This window comes from Gastrolobium bilobum, unplaced genomic scaffold (genome assembly GCF_033153095.1).
Source record: "Gastrolobium bilobum isolate Gb01-03AN ecotype WA unplaced genomic scaffold, APGP_CSIRO_Gbil_v1 utg11595, whole genome shotgun sequence".
NCBI classification, from domain to species: Eukaryota; Viridiplantae; Streptophyta; class Magnoliopsida; order Fabales; family Fabaceae; genus Gastrolobium; species Gastrolobium bilobum.
This window is the reverse complement of record NW_026898316.1, coordinates 386,742-406,919: the sequence shown is the minus strand read 5'-3', so window position 1 is coordinate 406,919 and position 20,178 is coordinate 386,742. Positions and strand designations below refer to the sequence as shown.

General features: G+C 35.2%; 1 protein-coding gene across 1 annotated transcript; it reads right to left on the bottom strand.

The window, feature by feature from the left end:
- Positions 1–964: 964 nt before the first annotated feature.
- Positions 965–18,779, bottom strand: LOC133314811 (ADP-ribosylation factor GTPase-activating protein AGD1-like). Its single transcript, XM_061516336.1, has 20 exons — positions 18,735–18,779; positions 18,426–18,502; positions 17,327–17,427; positions 14,383–14,453; positions 13,850–13,912; positions 10,424–10,468; positions 9,492–9,557; positions 9,335–9,382; positions 9,152–9,247; positions 9,030–9,071; positions 8,182–8,397; positions 7,901–8,032; positions 7,599–7,814; positions 7,433–7,519; positions 7,011–7,346; positions 6,120–6,265; positions 5,960–6,053; positions 3,900–4,065; positions 3,553–3,805; positions 965–1,076 (listed from the first exon to the last, which is right to left on the bottom strand). Exons 1-20 carry the CDS (start codon positions 18,777–18,779, stop codon positions 968–970), a joined length of 2,409 nt encoding a protein of 802 aa, XP_061372320.1. The 3' UTR covers positions 965–967.
- Positions 18,780–20,178: the final 1,399 nt, after the last annotated feature.

The following is a 20,178-nucleotide window of genomic DNA, read 5'->3' as shown; positions in this document are numbered from 1 at the left end:
TTTTTCTGATTCTTTTTTCTGTTCCCTAGCATAAAAATTAAACTGGTTCATCCCGGGAACAAAAAAATAAACCAATTTTACCAAACGAGTTTCCTATCCATTTCTGTTCCCGAAAACAAAAATTAAAAAAAAATTGATTCCGGAATAATTGTTATACACACCCTATAAGTGAGTCATTTAGATTTTTTCTTTATTTTTGTCTTTGCCTAGTGAATTTTTCGTTACATGGGAATATTTCGCTTTTAATTACCGCGTACTTACTTGGGAGTTTTTTGTTTTTAAATTTGGTTAAAATCATTTCTTTTTTTAAATTTAAGTGATAGCTAAACATCTTACATTTAAAAAAGTTATTAAGGTTGCGTCAGTAAAATAAAAGGACTTGTGGACTTCGCATGTTATTAGAAATTTAAACCTCATTGCTATGGTTATACAATATGTAAGAAGGCCCGCGATCAACCCATCTCATCCTTCAACGAAGAAGATAACGACTACTGACCCAACAAAATCAACCCACCAGCTTCAGTATTCTCCACATTTGTTAGAGAATAATATAAATTATTAAAAAGACTTTTATTCGATACACTTTAAGATTTTGAATTAAAATAATTCTTTACAAGATATCAAAACTTTAATGACCTCAAGGTCACGAGTTCAATCCTTCACCTTATTTACTTTTAAATGAAATTAAATAAGCACAAGATAAAATAAAAAAATAAAATAATATAAACCTGTGCAATATCCACGCTTCAAGTCTAAAGGGCTCTTGCATAAAGAGTGTGTTAAAAAATAGTACAATGAACCTTATCCAACACCTTAAGATTTCGAGTTGAAGCAGATGATTCTTTACTTACTGCGCTAAACTATCCATGTATTATTTGATCCTTAATTTTATTGAGAAGGAACAAACTACGGGTTTTAAATCCAAGACATGGATTTAATGACTGCTTATAGTAAGTTTTTGGGCATGTCATCTGCTTGCCGAGAGAGCGAGAATTTCATTGCTAACAGAGTCGGATTCTGATGCAAACTTAAGAGGAGTGTTCCCTTCTTTATCTGCGACATGTTGATTGGCCCCCCTGTACATGATTGGCAAAAACTCAGAGTAAGTTTTCCAAAGTGAACCAGAACATATTTACCATGAGCACAACATATCTGAGATAATATATATGAGGAAAATTCCCATGAAGCTGCAGAAATTAAAATGCAATATTTATCAGGGTCTTGTGGTAGAGTTAATTCATGGTCAAGCAAAAATCTTATAATTTGGATAAGATTTCAATTCGACCAACCTAATCTCAAGCCTCTGAATTCCTGTTGGATGGTTATGGTGTACAGCTTAGCCAGGAAAGGGGACAATAATGAATTTAAAAAATGATATTTGCAAACCAAAAAACTTACGCTACTTTTTTTTTCTTTTAATAATAAAAATAAAACTCTAAGAAATAGACTCTAGGTAAGACCGGATAACCCTCACTAACATGGAGTGGTTTAAATAAAACAATAAAAAACATTTCAAAACACCTCTCTTTACTTCTATTTTTCCCAAACAAGCAAAAGTGTAAAAGTAGTATAACTTTTTTTTGTGAACAAACATCATTACTCAATGAATTAATGGGAGAAGTGACAAAAATAATAGAAAAAAAAAAACTATGAAGAAAAAATATGCATGATCATCAAAAAATCATTTGTCAACGTCTAAATTATGTTTTTGGTTCATGCTTCCAAGCTAATTAGTTTACTATGAATCTAAAACGTAGAAATGATGAAAATAATAGTGTTAAACTTATTTATCACTTTAAGGAGTATGGAATTGGAAGAATATATTAATGTGCATTCACATTTTTCAAAGTTCAGCACGTCCTCAAATGTTTAGCATATACAATAAATATACGTAGAACACAATAAGAGTGTGTTTGGTTGGAGGAAAATGTTGAGATAGATGAGTAAGTGAGAAGTGGAATAATTGGGTTGCTCTGTTTGGTTTAGGGATTCTGAATATTTTGCTACCTAAATGAGATTGCAAGCGAAACAACATGGACGTCTAAATGAATGAGAAAGCCAGCTAACAGAACCCCTCTTGATATATGGTATGGTATGTTAGCTAGGTAAATGGTGTTTATAGGCAAGACCGAAAATGACGAGCGTACCCTCCATCGCTATCCCTGCCGGTTTGGGTTCTCTGTTGCTGCTTCTGTTCCTCACTCAATTCCCTTTTGGGGTCGTTGCTTGCTATGGAGACAAGCGCGTACACAGTAAATATTACATGAATGCTCCGCAGAGCAAATAATTGAAATATAATTGGTTTTGAATCTCAGAGCCTCCAGTCATTATACATGAAATGGTAATACAAGAAAGGAACGTCCTATAGCTACTACCTCTATCAAGGGCTGGTGGCGAGACTTGGACTAGTTTCGAGCTATTTTACAGCATCTTCTTCTTCTACAGGGATATTGTGCCAACCAGAAGTTCTCATTGACATAACCCTTGCTCGCTCAAGCCCACTACCTCTAAATCCAGTCATTCACGAAATTTATTGTAAAAACAAATTCTGAATTTTTTATTTTTACTCGGGGTAATATATATGAAGGCAAAAAATTCTTTTGTTCGTGTATAAAGTTTTGAAGTTTTGGGATTGTTTTAAATCTTCTGTAATAATTTGCAGCAATAAGAGGAGCGTGGGAACATCTGATGTTTTTTTGTTAGTTGTTCCTCCGCTCTTATATATTTCAGTATTTGCTTTTTTAAAAACAGGGTTATTTTGGTAATACCAACTTGTTTCTCATCTATATTTTACCTCCAACCAAACATAGATTTCATAAAAGTTACTTAATTTCCCCGATAAATTTTTTCCCAACTAAACAATTTTTTTTTACATTTTCCTACCTATCTCACTTTCTAACCATTTCCCTATGTATAACATTTCCCTATTATTCATAAAATTTCTCCTCAACCAAACGCCCCGTGAAGGTTGGGTGTCTTTCTCTAGTTGGCAGTGTAATTGATTATTCGACGACTGTAGCGTGAATTCGGGTATAGATTACATCCTCTTGCAAATTGCAAGACTACTAAGTACTTATAGACCCACACCCACACAATGATCTTATATATATATATATATATATATATGAGGCAGGATCCTTTGACACCGGTGTCAAATTTGAAGTTTGACACCGGATCTGATAACCGTCAGATCAAAAAAGATCAATGGTGTCACATGCTTACAATTTAGAATCGTTGATCTTTTTTGATCTAACGGTTCTCAGATCCGGTGTCAAACTTCAAATTTCAAATTTGACACCGGTGTCAAAGGATCCTGCCTCTCTCTATATATATATATATATGAGGTAGAATCTTTTGACATCGGTGTCAAATTTCAAATTTGACACCTCATCTGAGAGTCATTAGATCAAAAAAGATCAACGACTCTGATTTGTAAGCATATAACACTATTGATATTTTTTGATCTAACAACTCTTAGAGGAGGTGTCAAATGATTCTATCTATATATATATATATATAATCTAAGAAAGCATCCAATATATAATTAATTACCTGGTAATAAGGACTTTCGCAGCTTCGGTCTTCGTTCTGATAATACAGTAATGTAGTGGTGTACGACCGCTTGAATCATAAGCATTTATATCTGCCCCACGCTGTAGGAGCAGCTCCACCATGCCAACGTCACCAGTTAGGCAGGCCAGGTGTAGCACACTAGAACCATCTTTTATATCCTCAATCAACCGATTTTCATTTTGCGATGAAATGTTTGAATTACTTGAAGAAGCCACGTTAAAAGAGTCACCTCCTGTACAGAAACTAATTATTCGTACGGGACTTCTTGGTTTTTCAAACAGCAAAAACCTCCCTGAAGTTGACAATTCTGGGATAAGAAGACATACCAGATAATGCTTGCCGACTGATGGCATTGACATCCACATCTGACTGGACAATATGCCGGTATACCGCTTTCTTGTCATTGGCGTAGATGCTTTCCCACACCTGTTGTGCCAGTGAAAAGGTAGGGTGGTTTTTCGTTGTCCGGCGAACAAAGATTTTCTCAGAATACTGCAATAAGAAACCATTTAGTTCTATCTCCGGGTATTAAACTTCCGTCAAGTAATACATTTAGACTAAAATTGTTATTAAATGCTAGATGTTTTTAACAGAGGGAGAAAAATTAAATCTATCGAAGTTTAAATAAGAAATAACGCAGTTACTAAATATCCAATATGTGCATTTTTTGATAGCACTATCTAAATGCATTTCGGGTTTCAAACATCATTTTGCACTGTAGGAAAGTGAAGGTGAATTGGCTAGGCCGAGATTTGATCTGGAGATCAAGTAGTCCCCAAAGGACTTTGGTAAAACTTGACCATTAAGTTCAATAGAGTTAAAGTTAAAAAAAACCACAAACAAAAAAATGAGATAGTTCATGGTTAATCATTAAAGTTTTCCTTTCTGTTTAGTACTCATGCAAACAAAATCCAGAATTATAATAGGTTAATCATTAAAGTTTTCCTTTCTGTTTTGTAATCATTAAAGTCCAAACAGAATCATTCGTGCATCAAGGATTTGGTCATTAGAGTTTACACTAGGAAGGGTAAACAATGATGTAGACAATCCATTATACTTTGTGGGTGTACACTCAAGATTGGGGAGTGTGAGAAAGAATTGTATTATGGGGTAGGGGATTCGGTCATGAGGTCATGAATAAAAGGGGAATGGGTCACGTAGGAAGGTAGGCAATGGGGGGAGTTGTTTTGACAGCATTTGCTGAGTGAGAGAGAAGGCCTCTACAAGTGCCATTTTCATTTGTATTTTATTTCTGTTTTACTGCATTACCACTGCTCTCTCTCTCTCTCTCTCCCCCCCCCCCCCCCCCCCCCCCCCCCCACCCATCAGATTACTTTTGACTTATCTATCTTAAGCATTCTTTCAGTATTAATTATTCTCAAAAGTAATTGTACAAAAATTATCCAAATCCACCCGCTATTTTCACATTTTAGAAAAAAGAGAATTGAACAAATGGATAGATGTCTAAAATGTAGTGATAAAGAATAAATGGTCTGCTTCTACGCATCTGTTCTCCACTTCACCTACTTTATAGTGACGTAACATGGGACAATATGATACAAGAGTTCATACTTTAAGCAGCAGAGTTTGAGAATTTGAGTTAGCAATTGACGATAGCAGTAAAGCAAGCAGTCAAGCTTATCTGGTCATTCAATAAAATAAGTTTAACATTTTTTGGCGAAAAATAATATGCTACTCTAAACTCTAGAACTTGTTGACCAAAACCTGCACTCTGAACTCTAATACAATACGGCCATATACTCTATCAATGAATATAACTATTGTTCATAATCAATTCTCCTAAAAGCTTAAGCTATGTGAAGATTCATTAGTGGTTTTATTATATCTCTGATATCTCCTTCATACAAAAGCCCTGCCCTTTGAGTTTGAAATGTGGACATTGCATAAATCTATTTTTACATGCGTTGAAAGAATTTGGGAGGCAAGGATTGGGATCTTGACCACTTGGTCAAAGATATTCAGATATTGTGTCAGAACTAACTCTTCCAAAAGCTTAAGCCATCATGTAAAGGTTTATGTTCTTACATGTCTGACAATTACGTGGTGATTCATTTCCTTAATAAAATAATAATTCAACTGAAAGATATTATTATATTGGTCACAAAACAGGATATCTGCAAACCAAATATGCTCCAGAGATCAACATATCAGGTCCCCAACGTCCAAGAAAGTTAATACCACAGAAACAGCTAATCAAGGTTAGATTTCTTGAATCTCTTAACTATTCCTCAGGATATCTTTAGGTATGCCAAACTTCATAGGTATTACAATAGAATACATTTACTTGATGTTCTAATCTGGAAAAAGGTTAAGAATTCTTTACTTCACAAATTTGAAGAATTCACTTAAAATTTTCTAAGTTTACCTTTGCGTGAATGAACCTCTCCTTTAATGAAATAGACTCATCATGTTTTGGTTTTCTTGCATGAAATGGCTTGTCTATGTCTGCCTTGGATGAACTGCATTTCAGGTGCTTATTAGCGTAAGTTCATACAGTTAATCCCTTCAATTTTTGCAATACTTACCCAGAAGAGCTGTCATCAGTTTGCAAAGTACTCGTCGAAGGTAACAGCTCCTCCCAAACTGAGTTTGCAAAGAGATTGCCTAGTGACTTGAACATGCTTAAGACAGAGGGGTCCCATACTTTCACATCAAGTGTCAGTGATCGTACCTGCCAAAAATGTTTGATTTTGTTTTCCCATTTAACGATAGAATGTGGCTGAAATTTACAATGAATACTGTTGAATAAAGGGGAACAAAAAAGAAAGAGAGCGAGAGAGAAAGAAGAAGAAAGCAATGCCAGAGTAAATTTATAAGTAATTAATTGCTTATAAGGCTTATATTTACAGGTCTCATATGATGGTCATTAATCAGTTTTTATCTTTAAGTATAATTCGCTTTTCTTTTTTGTACTGCCTGCATTCGTACTCAGACAACGATAGTATAATACTCTAACAATCATTCTTCAAACCCTCTTCTGCTAACCTGATTCCCTAGATATAAATTTTTGAGGTTTGCAAGATTATGTTGCATGCTTTTATTTAGTTTGCATAGATTAATTGTTGTCAATTTGTCTCCACATTTTGCAGAGTTGGGCCTTGCTAAATGCTAAGCTTAAAGAAAGAAATTGAGTCCAAATAGCGTATCTAAGACATGCACTTATTTTCACCTTATGATGGTTTGAACGACTACCAATATATTTCTCTGTTTACATGCATACAACAAAACTTTAAATATATACTTTAATTAATATTTTTCTTAAGGGTAGCTATTGATAGCTAGACGGTGAGGGCTTGAGGTAGCAGGTCACAGATCCTTAAAAACTGTCTCTAGCTTTTAGTCAGTCAAAGTTGATAAGACATGAACCATATACAACAACAAAGGGTAAAAATATATGTACAACCTAAACTACTTACTTTTGATATATGTACACCAAGATTACGATGAACACCAGAACATTCAATGCATATAAGGATGCCGAGGTTTAAAGATGCCCAGTCTGGTTCAGGTTTACCACAATCAGCACATTTGTCATTACCGCACACCCTTCTAAGAACATCAATTGGCTTTTCACTACTTATGCCGTGTTTATGCAACTGCATACTTTTAGACGAACGTAAATGGTTATCAGGTGTGGAATTCTTGGATGTAGCCTTCTCATTCACTGTGCGATCATTATCTGGAGAACTTTCTACCACATCAACCTTGTTGGCAGAGTCAGAGTCACCGTTTTCTGAGTCAGCTGAGAGAGTCTGTCACATAATTGTTTTATAATTATAGTAATCAAAATTAGTACGGGCATCAAAAGATGCATTTAAAAGAAAATTTTACTGTGTACCGTTCCCAGTGTCTGGACACTCAACAAGGAGGAAATTACTCCATTTATCTTTTCCATCCAATCCATCTGGTCCAGTGCATTTTCTGCCTGCACTGCTTTCCTTAGTATCTTCAGAAGTAGTTATAAAAGCCCAAACTATGTGTTGATAAAGTTTTGGAATAAATACCTGCAGTGTATAGTTCTTGGATGGTGAAATAATCCTGAAGCAGAATCTTAAATCTGACTGATCAGCATCAGCCTTGATTGTTGACGTCAGCAGGTTTACTGTATGACGGGCTTCATCATGGACACCCCCATGGTAATGAGAGGAAAGCCATCGACTCAGAAGCCCAGAACCATTTTCCGTGGCACTATTCCTCTTTGGAGATGATTGATTGCTGCCCTGAAATGGTATGCACAGATTTATTAAGAAGAATGGGCGTTACCTAGTTTAGTGTATTAAAAGTTAAGTATTAGTTGGTGACTTACATATGACCCGTTCCATGGTTTGCGATAGTAGTACAACATTCCTCGACTATCAAGAACAAAATACCTTCTTTTCCAGTCACCCCTCAAACTGGAGGATCGTTTCGAAAGATACCCTTGTCGAATGATTTGAACCTAAATTTTGTGCAGGAGATGAAAAGATGCCAATGGACCAGACACAGAATGTTATTTTTGGCTAGTAACAGGACTTGGGATCTAGAAATTATAAAATGAAGTAAATACATCTTCTCAGAGAAAGAGGGAAACGTCATATTCTAAAATACCTTTCCACTTGCGGCAGATTCCGTTACGACATATACCACTTCATTTGATATCCTAGAAAAAGGATGCACACAGTCTGCACTAGGAGAACCATAAGGGCCATTCAAGGACATCCTACTTTCTTGATAAACTTGTCTTTTGTATTCTTGCATTCTTTTATAAAGTGAAATCTGCTCCTTATTGTAACTTTCTCTTGACTGTTGTACATAATCCAAAACCTGCAACATAGCTGAATCAAATATTTTGGCATTCTACCCCTTACCTCTTGAGCAAGAAGTTAAGAAAAAGGTTCCCAAATTTCAATAACCGTTAACAATGCCCACCCCTTGGACCAATATCATGCCTCACATGAAGGACTATTAGGTCTTATAAGTTTCTCCTTTTAGCCATTAGATTAATAGTAGATTATTTTTAATTAATGCAAAAGAAAATTGATTCTAAAAGAATAAAAAAAGTGCCTCAGATACAGGAAAGAAGATCTTTCATTCAGTCAAAATAAATTAGGAACACTAATCATAGCTTCAAACCAAAAACTTTGCTCTATACTTCAAAAAGTAAACATGTCACAGTGGTTAACCGGTGGGTTACATATTTGGATGACCCCACCAATAATTCAAATGTGTTATACTAACCTAATATGTTAACAATATGTTAACAATTTCAAATGTGTTATACTAACCTAATAGTCAGATGGTATATACATTAACTGTGTGTATCATCTTCTTGATCTCCCATGGATTTTAGTTTTAGAGAAATCAAAAGAAAATTACATCTACTTATCAGTTGAAAAGAACTATATGTACTATCAGCGGTCAAATTAAAAGCAAAAATATAGAACTAATATCAAAACCTCGCCAACGAAAGGTTCCATCTGATGCAATAGCTGATATCCCTGCAAGAGAAAGAATTTTCAGAAACAGCGTAAGTGCTCTACATATGGAAAAGTGCCATATATATGACTATGTCAGACACCTGCTGAAAGTATCGAAGATGAGCATCCATTATTCCAGTGACAGCCTCTAAAAACTCAAATCTCTTCTTGGCCTCGATGTTATTAACAGCACCAACCTAGATGATGAAATATGTCATGTAGTTAAGACCTAATGATACACTGTACATCTTACTCAAAGTAAACCCTCGTGCAACTAAAAATACCAGATTGAAACGGGCTTCCTCAAATGACGTTCTTGCATTCTGTAATTCCTGGAATGTCTCTAGACCAGATTAGATTCAAAAGGATCATAGTAACTCATGACAAGCTATTGGACTAATTTATAAACAAAAAATGCCGAAGAAAAGCTACTGGAAATACCTCTTCTGTGGCAGTAACAACATCAATCTTAGTGCTTTTTCTCAATGACATAAACTTTTCACGTGCCTGTAGCACAAAATCCACATTCCTTTTGTGTTATGATCAAGAGATATGTAGGTGACTGTCAACAGCTTATACACACACAAACTCACGCATCATATTCCTTCCAAAGTACTGCAAACTCAAATTGAAATTTTAATATGTAAGTTGCCAATAAAAAGCCAAGTATTTTTGCAGAGTAGCAACTCCAGAAATTGCGTGAGCAATTGATTATATGGAAAAAAAAATGATAGTACCTTGAAATTCGACCAAATGAAATAACTGAGATTGGACCTAGGGAAAAATTGAAAATTTCAAGCATACAACTACAAGGTCGCTTTCCATTATCTCATTTAATTATTTTCATCAAAACCCAAATTCTAACTCTCTAAATTATCAAATTTAGAAGCATCAACACATAAAATTCAACAAGTGAATTGGAGATTTTAAAACATAAATCAATCCATGATAGTCCTTAACTAAGAAACATCTTGACAATACAGATATTGATTGAAAAGTTAATTGTGAAAATAAATAATATTGATTATATTATTCCTAGTATAAAGGTGGGCGAACCGGAACAGTGGTAAAGTTGTTCTTTCATGAGTGAAAAGTCATGGGTTCGAATTCAAGAAACAACTTCTTTGCAATTATGTAAAGGTAAAGCTGCGTACAAGGATTGCCTCCACTCTATACTCGCTAGTCGGATTTATCGGGAAGTGGTTTTTGGTTTTATATTATTCCTAGTATCAGTTAACAAGAGAAGCAGTTACGCTTCTTCTCATCGAGTAAATTATATAGCTCACAAGTAATACACATGTAGCTGAAGGAAAGAAAATCTATTGATCAGAGTTCATTACGTTGGGCAACCTTTGCATGAAAATGAGAAGTACCTGGTCATATACAGGGGAAGCTTTGTCAAAAAGCTTCCGAGCTTCCTGCAAGCATTCCTTGAAGCATTAGAAGAAAAGAAAAAAAAAGGGTATACCAGTCATATGAAATTTTCACCGTGATTAGTTTAATTGATATTCTTAAAATGAAGTTATTTCATCACGGTTTTTAGAGTAGTCATAATTTCAACTCTTCTCTCCACTATCTCTTTATGTTAAGAACCACTTCAACCCAAAACCTTAAGGTGTTGGGTGAGGGTCTTTTTAATGATTTATATTATATTCTCTAACACACCCCCTCACGCAAGAGCATACCATGTTAAGAACCAATTCAACCAGAGCTGTTAGGTGAGGGTCTTTTTAATGATTTATATTATATTCTCTAACACTTTATCAAAATTACATTGCAGTTAGCAAGCAAAAAATAACGACATTTTTTAATCATTTAGATTTAAATAAACAGAAACTGATTATTCCCCCTGTAAGCCTAGGAAGTAAAGCATTATTCATTTTGTTCAAATAAGGTGCTCAAGGACTATGAGCAGCATTTCGATTATGGTCAAGAACACATTGTTCCAGATCATTTCTTCAGCTAAAAGTTGTCATCTAGAAGAGATTGGAAATGTTTGAACCTTAAGGTTTGGTTTGTTTAAAGTTTCGATTTTGAGCCACTAGATTTTTGACAATATTGCGAGGCAATTTGATTAGGAGTATAATAGAAGGAATAGGCAGGGGTGGACCAAGCCAATTTGGCTTAAGGGGTGCAAAGAGAAAATGCTATTGATTGGAGGTCTATTATTTTAATTTACATGCAAAATAAAAAAAAATAAAAAAATGGAGTGGCTAATAATATACCACAACTCTCCACCCTAAGAAATAGGATGTTTTAAGATAGTTAAAACTTTCTTAGAGCTTGGTGTGATAATCTTATCTTTTTAACAAGAGGGAAAATATTTGGTATTCTATAGTAATTGGATACAATAAATTATCTAGCTTTGTGATAGGAATTAGTGGCTTCATTTAAAAATCAATGTACAAACCTTATTCAGTGCGTAAAACAGATGTTTGATTTCATTTATGGCAAAAAAATGTGCATGTTTTATGAATGGAAGCCTTGACATCATAATTTATAAAGATTGACAAATTCCTCATCAAGTCAAGTAACTTGGTTAGTCAATTTATTGCCAAGCATGTTCTACATTTTTGACAAGGCTTGGTGAAGAATACTTTGTTGAGTTAGGTGGTGCATCTTTGTGACTTTGTCTATGCATGTGAAGTAGCAAGCCTATAAAGAAAGGCTTGCTGAAACCTTGTAAAGCATCCATTTATGTGATCCCATCCCCAAAAAGAATCTACTTAAGGAGCTCTGCAACCCTATTTTTTTTATCTTCCCTCATATCCTGGTGTTTTCTTTGGATGAATTGCTTCCAAATTTTTGACTTTATACAAAACCCCTTACAGCATGTTTCCTATGGTTCCTTCGTCCAACCCTAAGGAGTGTTGAGGAGTCGAATCAAAGAGTGAATTAGATTATAAAACTAGGATATCATTTGGGTAGGGATCATCATAATGAAAATTTGAAATTACTTAATCTTATCGTTCCTTTACCTCTAACTACAGTGTTTCAAGCTGTTAATCACAGCCATAGAGTTATTAATAGATTTACCCTTTTGTCTAGGTTTGGACTTTGGACTATCTTGGACAGCCACTAGAAGCTAGGAAGTAATTGGGTACCATACTAACAAGTTTTCCCTTAAAGAGCTTTGGATTGTATGCAAGTACTTGGAACACTCTTGTTGCTGCCTTTTAGTATCACCCTACTTTAATTAAATTTTGTCGAAATTTTATGACTGAAGAAAACTGAGAAAATGCAGGAAAGGAGATTGGAGAGGTTGAGGGAATATGAATATAGTCCATTAATTCAACAGCTGATAATCTGATACATAGTACAATCTATTTATAACAGATAACAGAAACTGAATAACAGCTTCTAACTAACTCAACAGAATCAGCTCCCTGTCTGCAACTGACAGTAATGCGCCACATGTTGGAATGACATTATCTCTTACAATAAAGGTGAACATCCTGAAATTTCTAAACGCAGCCTGAGTTATGAACTTTGAGCTAAAGGATCTCTAGTTTTGAACTTGTTTTACTATATATAGTTATAATATATTTACCATAACTGACTAGATAAGTATTGGTATCTTGAGCTGAATTTCGGTTATGATCATAGTTATTTCTTCCTATTTTTATAATTTTGAGTATTTTCTCCTATGACGAAATACATGAGCTATGTTGTTAAATATTGGTATTGAGCCTCTCCAATTGTCTAGTCTTCGTTGTGAGTCTTGTCAATTATGAAAGCACACACATAGCCCATTTTCTAATAGAGTCTACAGTCAAGCTGCCTCTCCCTTTGCTTTGGTTCATTCTAATGTTTCGGGTTCTAGTCGTATTGTATCCACTTTAAGGTCAACATACTTTATTACATAGATTACTCTCTCCTTGTACTTGGTTATTTTTTTATGCAAAATAGGTCTGTTTGGTTGTGTTTGGCACTGTTTGGCTGGGTTTATTGGTAACAAGATGAGAGCTTAACAGCTTCATCTTCAGGGGGAGTGTTAAAATATTAAATATTATTATCATTTATGTTAGAATATATAGTCAACAATAATTATCTTGATTAGCTAGTGATTAGACTACAGGTTAGCCACTGATTATTAGGTTTTAAGTTAGCGTCTAAATAAGAAATTGTGTATGGGCTGCACATATCATGCTCTTTATGCTTTACTTCATCTAGTACCCACTGATCTACATCTCTAGAGAATGAGTTAAATTACTAGCCTTTACACTTTTCCATATGCTTATATGCTCCTAATTTCATTGATTATTTGAGGAGTTCCTTCCTCACCAGACAAATTATTTATCTATTCCCTTTGTAATATTCGTTTAGATATGCAAAAAAGAACTGGACATAGTAATTTCATTTTATGTGAGATTCCATATTGTTAAATACAAATTGAAGTCTTGTCACATACCAAGAGCCATAAATTACATCTCGAGAGAGAGGAAGGGGAACGCCATACTGCTTTATGACTTATATGGATTCACTAGAGAAACTACTGAAGCTAACTGTAGTTAAGTCATATCATTAAGTATGACGGCTTAACATTCTACAGGTTTGGTGTATAATAACCAACACCGTTATGTATAAACCACTCCCTATTAAACCTCGACTAGCGAGGGTGGGGTGAGGGCAATCCTCGTATACAACCTTACCCTAACATAATTGCAAAGAGGCTGTTTCCTGGATTTGAACCTGTGACCATTCAGTCACCAAGGAACAACTTTACCACTGCTCCAGGCTCATCCTCTTAACACTATTATGTATAAACATTAAAACAATATCAAATGCTCACAAGATACCTTGACTTCATGGATGTCCACATTGATAATGTGTAGTAACCGGTCATTGAGCACGTGCTCTACCTAGGAAGCCATATTAATTATAGTCAGCATAACAATATCAATTAGAACAGTTGCCTCTAATTTACTAGGGAAAAAAAATCCCAGCCATCATCAAGTGACAAATTAGCTCAAGTTTTAAGTTAAAAGACAGCAAAGCCACAAGTTTCACCAATATTCAAGTACTTTTATTTTACTATCATTGGTCAATATTTCTTTTAAGCTATGAATAAACCTGGCCTAGGACCAGGGCAAGGAAAAGAGGCTATGTAGCAAGTATTATGATTTGAATATGCACCTGAATATCATAAATTTATTATTATTCAATGAGGAATAGGTACAGCCAACACGTTGTGTTTACAAACAAGATAGTTGAAAGTATACAAAAAGGGCATCCCTCTACTAGAACAAGCAGCCAGTAAAATATAAAATCTACCCTTGTATGTACTGCCGAAAAACAAGAAAGACAATGTCAACATCAGATAAATCATTACTTGTGACCGAAGAAGTTCCTTGTATGTACTGATTTCTCTCAAAGCAATAGTAAATTTGTCCATAACAGATCCTGGGAATATCAAAACAAAATTTATCAAAATCAATAGCAAAGATAAGTTTCATGTAATGAAACTAAATGCAAAATTATGTACATTGAATGGAAGCACAGAGGTTTAAACAAGCAAGGGCAAAGAGTAAATCAACAAAACATGCTTTAGAATATATGTGGCAACTTTGACCGTATTTCCTAAGGGATTTTGGAAGCTCGGTTAATGGCTTTAAAGTATTATGCACAGCACTGGAGTATACCTCCAGCAACAATATGACTTGTTATACTCAAGTGTTTTGACTGAATAACTTAATTTCTTGATTCATTGAGACCCAATGGGTCCTTTTTATATTGAGTACAGTGAGTTACACCAATAAATAGCAACAGTAAACTAAGAGACTTATTTACAATAACAAGAGACACTAATAAATAAGGGAACAGATAGCAAAAAAGCAATAAATGATAAATCACAATCTAGAATATTCTACACTCCCCCTCAAGTTGGGAGATATATATTGATCATTCCCAACTTGCTGATCAATCTTCAAAGGTCAGCTTAAGTAATCCTTTGGTGAGAATATCTGTCGTCTGTTCCTTGGTAGGTATATATGACAAGCATACACTACCGTCTTCTATTTTTTCTTTGATAAAGTGACGATCAACTTCCACATGTTTTGTTCTGTCATGATGAACATGGTTTTGAGCAATGCTGACAGCAGCCTTATTATCACAATATAATCTGATAGGTAGGGAATAAGAGATCTTCAACTCCTCCAGAAGCCTTCTTAACCAAATTCTTTCACAAATACCATGGGCTAGAGCCCGAAATTCCGCTTCTGCACTGCTTCTTGCAACAACATTTTGTTTCTTACTTCTCCAGGTCACAAGATTTCCCCAGACATAAGTACAATATCCTGAAGTAGATCTTCGGTCCATTGCAGAGCCAACCCAGTCTGCATTAGTATAAATTTCAATCACCCTTTTGTTCCCCCTTTTAAAGAGAATTCCTCGACCAGGGGTGTTTTTGAGGTACTTGAGAATTCTATAAACAGCACTAAGGTGTTTTTCCTTAGGAGAATGCATGAATTGGCTAACCATGCTCACAACAAAAGCAATATCAGGACGAGTGTGAGACAAATAGATTAATTTCCCCACTAGTCTCTGGTACTGCTCCCTATCAACATGTTCCCTGTCCTCAACTCCTAACTTGATATTAGCTTCAATTGGAGTCTCTATCGGCTTGCACCCAAGCATACCTGTTTCTTGCAACAGGTTTATAATGTATTTTTTCTGAGTTAAAGAAATTCCTTCCTTACTCCGAGCAACTTCCATGCCAAGGAAATATTTGAGAGATCCAAGATCTTTTAGTTCAAACTGGTCAGCTAAACATTTTTTTAAAGAGATTATCTCCTCGCTATAATTACCAGTGACAATTATGTCTTCAACATAAACGATGAGAATAACAATTCTACCTTTGTCGGAGTGTTTAAAAAATAAAGTGTGATTAGTCTGAGCTTGGGTAAACCCCCTCCCCTTAACAGCTTGAGTAAATTTCCCAAACCATTCTCTGGGAGATTGTTTAAGTCCATAGAGAGACTTCTGCAACTTGCACACAGAACCATCCCCTTTTTCAAAACCAGGAGGTCGATCCATGTAAACTTCCTCATGTAGATCACCATTCAAGAAGGTATTCTTAACATCTAACTGTTGCAATGGCCAATCAAGGTTGGCGGCAAGAGATAGCAGAACGCGGATAGTGTTAAGCTTGGCAACAGGAGCAAATGTCTCCTGATAATCTATCTCATGAGTCTGAGTAATATTCTTTAACAACTTCCCAAATTTCTTGAGCCGTATCAAGAAATATATAAGTTTGACTGATATCTGGTTCCATAGAATTAGTCAGCCATGTCATGACCAAAGCATTTTCAGTCACCCAAGCATCATATCCAGGTTCACGTTCTGCTGGTTTTACCTTTTTTCCGTCAAGATACCCCATCTTCCCTTTAGCCTGGATAAACAACTTAACAGATTGACACCATTGCACATAGTTCCTACCGTTTAAACGGTGATTGGTGATCTGCATTGTTGGGTTGTCTCCAGAAGACGAAGAGTTAGGAAAGGGTGAGGTTCCGGACAAAATTCAAGACGAATTTTTAAAACTTTCAGCGTCCATGGCTTTCTAACAACAGGTACCCAGAAAAAAAGTTCTTCCAAGTACGATTTTGACCCTCAAAATAGAATAGGGGGAGGTAGACGATTAGAACGAGGTATGACTCGCCGGAAAAAAATGACGGGAGGGCGGCGCGTGGATCACACGCGCCGGCAAGGCTGCAGGTTGGTGGCAGCGCGTGGAGGAGTTTTCGGCGACGGGTCTTTTGTGGGCTGGCTCGGAATTTTGTTCTGAACCTAATGGTGGCCTTGGTTTTGTGGTTGGAGGTGTTTAGGTAAGGATTCTGGCTTTGGCAGTGGCAAAAACGAAAAAAAAAAAAGGAATAGGAAGAAGAAAAAAAATATCAGAACAGGGAAGAGACTGGAATATAACCAGCTCTTGATACCATGTAGAAAAGAAGAAGTGTTTTGACTGAATAACTTAATTTCTTGATTCATTGAGACCCAATGGGTCCTTTTTATATTGAGTACAGTGAGCTACACCAATAAATAGCAACAGTAAACTAAGAGACTTATTTACAATAACAAGAGACACTAATAAATAAGGGAACAGATTGCAAAAAAGCAATAAATGACAAATCACAATCTAGAATATTCTACATAACCCAAGATAACCTTCAAGTAAACATGTTTCCAGTTATTGCTTCTTACTTAGCATATCACAAAGAAAGTCATTTAGTTTTATGAGACAGTGCAAGTGGTGGGGAGAGACCAATAAGGCTTACCTCCCAAAGCAACAAAATGAGGATCACTATTCCCTCCTCCAAAATTTTCAAGGGCACTTGCAAATGCGATGTCCCCATCATATGCCTCTCCAAGCCCTTCCCTATAAAAGTATTAAAAATACCAGGCAATAAGAATTTTTAAGAACGCAAGGACTGTGATTACTTAGTCAGCCATAGTGGTCAAAAGTATTCCTTGATTAGATCAAATATCATGATATAAATTGTTCTGTAGTTCCAATACATGTAGGTAGTATCTTATAAGATTTTTTTTAAACAAGGCTCTTACCCAGTTCACAGTAAACAAGAAAATCTATAGCTTTCTTTCTCCTTGTTCCTACTCTATTTTCTGATATAACTAGTGAACTCTAGACCTTGTGCACCCACCCTGTCCAGACATATTTTCCTCTTACATCCAAAATTTGAAAAATTTTCAAAGCCATATATTTAAAAGCTCTTTACATATGATTTTGGATCCATTTGGAAAAACAATGAAGCAGTTAGTACAAGAGAGAGTTTTTAGCTACTTAGTTGTTTGAAAATTTTTAGGGATGGAAAGGTGATACTAAAAGAATCTTTAAAAGAAGTTGTATTTCACTCTAGGCGCATTTGCTTGCTTGTTGTTATTATTGGTCAAGATATAAATCTAAAACTCAAGAATTACTATGTTGTTTGAATAACAGTATGCATTCAATGAAATGTTGAAACATACAATTTGAACATCAATATCCTTTTTGAATTATTTTAAACTGTTGAGTTGCTGAGAGTACCTAAGGTTAAGGGTCTATAAGCCATGATAAAACCTCGTAGATTTCAAGTTTCAACTTGTATCCCCCAATGGTGAATGAGTTCAAGGAAGTTAAGTGAGAGTAGATGGGGGGGAGTTTGCTCAACTTATTTTATTTTTTTTAATTTTGGATTCATTGAAGTCTCTGCCTACTTAGGAGTATAATGAGTCTCTACTTGCCCTTAAAACTTCACGTGCTTGTAATTTTCATTCCAATAGAACAAACTCATATACAACTAACTAGGTAATCCCACAACAAAAGTACAACAGTGCAAAATTCAAATCAACAATGAGATGGATATAAGGAAAACCTACGTATACTTTCGACATCCTTTGTAGAACTTCCAGCATCTAGAGCGTAATGATTCTGCACTTTCCTCCGAGCACTGGAGCTGCATCCACAGCCATTCATGATTTATAAATTAAGCAAACCAATACTTTTCAACACAAAAACCAAACCACAAAACACATTCTCTCCAACGCTTTTTACAATCAATACAATACATCCTCTTCAACCAAATTTATCTATCTGTATCATAAGATCAACACAATCGTTCAATCCGAGAATCAAATTAAGACCGCAACGAAAATGATAAGAATGAAACAGAAGAATGCGAGGAGAACCTGTTGGCGGAACATTGGAGTGTCGTCGAGACTTGCGAAATGCATTTTCCAAATATAAAGCAAACGACGATTCTTCTTCTTCTTCTTCTTCTTCTTCTGTTTCTTCTGTTTCAGAGAGAAAGGAATCGCTGTGCATCTAACGGTTGCTTCTAGAGAAAGAAACTGAGAGAGCGATGAAAATAAAACAAAATAATAATAATAATATTATTATATATTTGGAGCGCATTTGGAGGGAGATCAGAGAGAGACAGTTAACAGTGCTTGCGATATTTCATGCCTGTCGCTCACTCCAAATTCTCTCTCTCTATAGAGATCCTCTGCCAGAAAACAACATGTCGTTTTTTGTTTGCATTACAAAACGACGATGGCGTTGTCACTCTGTCCGGGACAGAGCAGACACCTCTCACTATCATTCCTTACTCCTCATGAATCAATCGTTTTCTCACTCTGGGATGCTCACTGGTGCATTCAAATTGTGGTTCTTCCAAATTAATGCACCACGTGAAATTAGGTGTAGATTTTGATATATGATCCTTAACTTTTTTTCTCCCTTATTTATTGAACTTTATTGAAGCTAATATGTAATAATTTTTCAAACTTCATTTAACCAATTATAAATTATGAAAACTAAATAGCATAATGATTAATTTCCTACTTTGATATGGAATTTAATTTTTAGACTCTAATTAAGATATTCTTACAGACCTTATAATAAGAATAATCCTATTAACATTCATGTTTCTATTGATGGACCTTTACAATGACCAAAAATAACATAAGGTAGGTGATTGAGGTTTCCTTCCAAAAATAAATAAATGAATAAGCATCTAACCATTGTGTTATGGCCTTTGCGATGCATCAAATGTTACGTCGAGTCTCCTTTGAGTAACTTCGTAAACCTCCCAATCCATAAGCTTTTTGATAAACTCACTGGAGTATGACCAGAAATTGGTTGATGTGATTTCTAGAGACGACTTTGAACGGAACATTCTTGATGACATAAACCGTACATTCTTGAGTCTAAATTTTAAATTATATTTTTATTCTAAGTAAGATGTGTTTCTCAGCCCAATTTGTATAAAGAAAGTGCATGAATTTTAGGTGTAGATGTATATTTATTAAAAACTTTATTTCATTTGTATATATATTAATCACGTCAGCCCAATTTATTCCTCACTACCTAATATCCCCACACGACTTTACCTATTGGATTTCGGAGTGTGTATGTGTATTGTGTGTTGAAACTTATGTCACTTACACCAGTGATATTTTAATAATTTATGTAACTTACACCAGCGGCGGACCCAGAAAAAAAAAATTGTGTCCGCATATTTAGTGGTGGAGGTTCGGGGGCGGCGTCTCCAATTTTTTTTTGTAAAGACAATTTAGATTAACACTTTATGTACAAGGTTATGAACTCGCTCATAATCTAGTTGCTTCCATA

Excerpts from the sequence above, each read along its gene's own strand:
- LOC133314811 (XM_061516336.1), bottom strand. The coding sequence starts at position 18,779 with ATGCATTTCGCAAGTCTCGACGACACTCCAATGTTCCGCCAACAG. Across the intron at positions 9,248-9,334 it reads AGGAAGCCCGTTTCAATCTG|GTTGGTGCTGTTAATAACAT; the intron begins GTATTTTTAGTT and ends TTCATCATCTAG. Across the intron at positions 8,033-8,181 it reads AATCTGCCGCAAGTGGAAAG|GTTCAAATCATTCGACAAGG; the intron begins GTATTTTAGAAT and ends CACAAAATTTAG.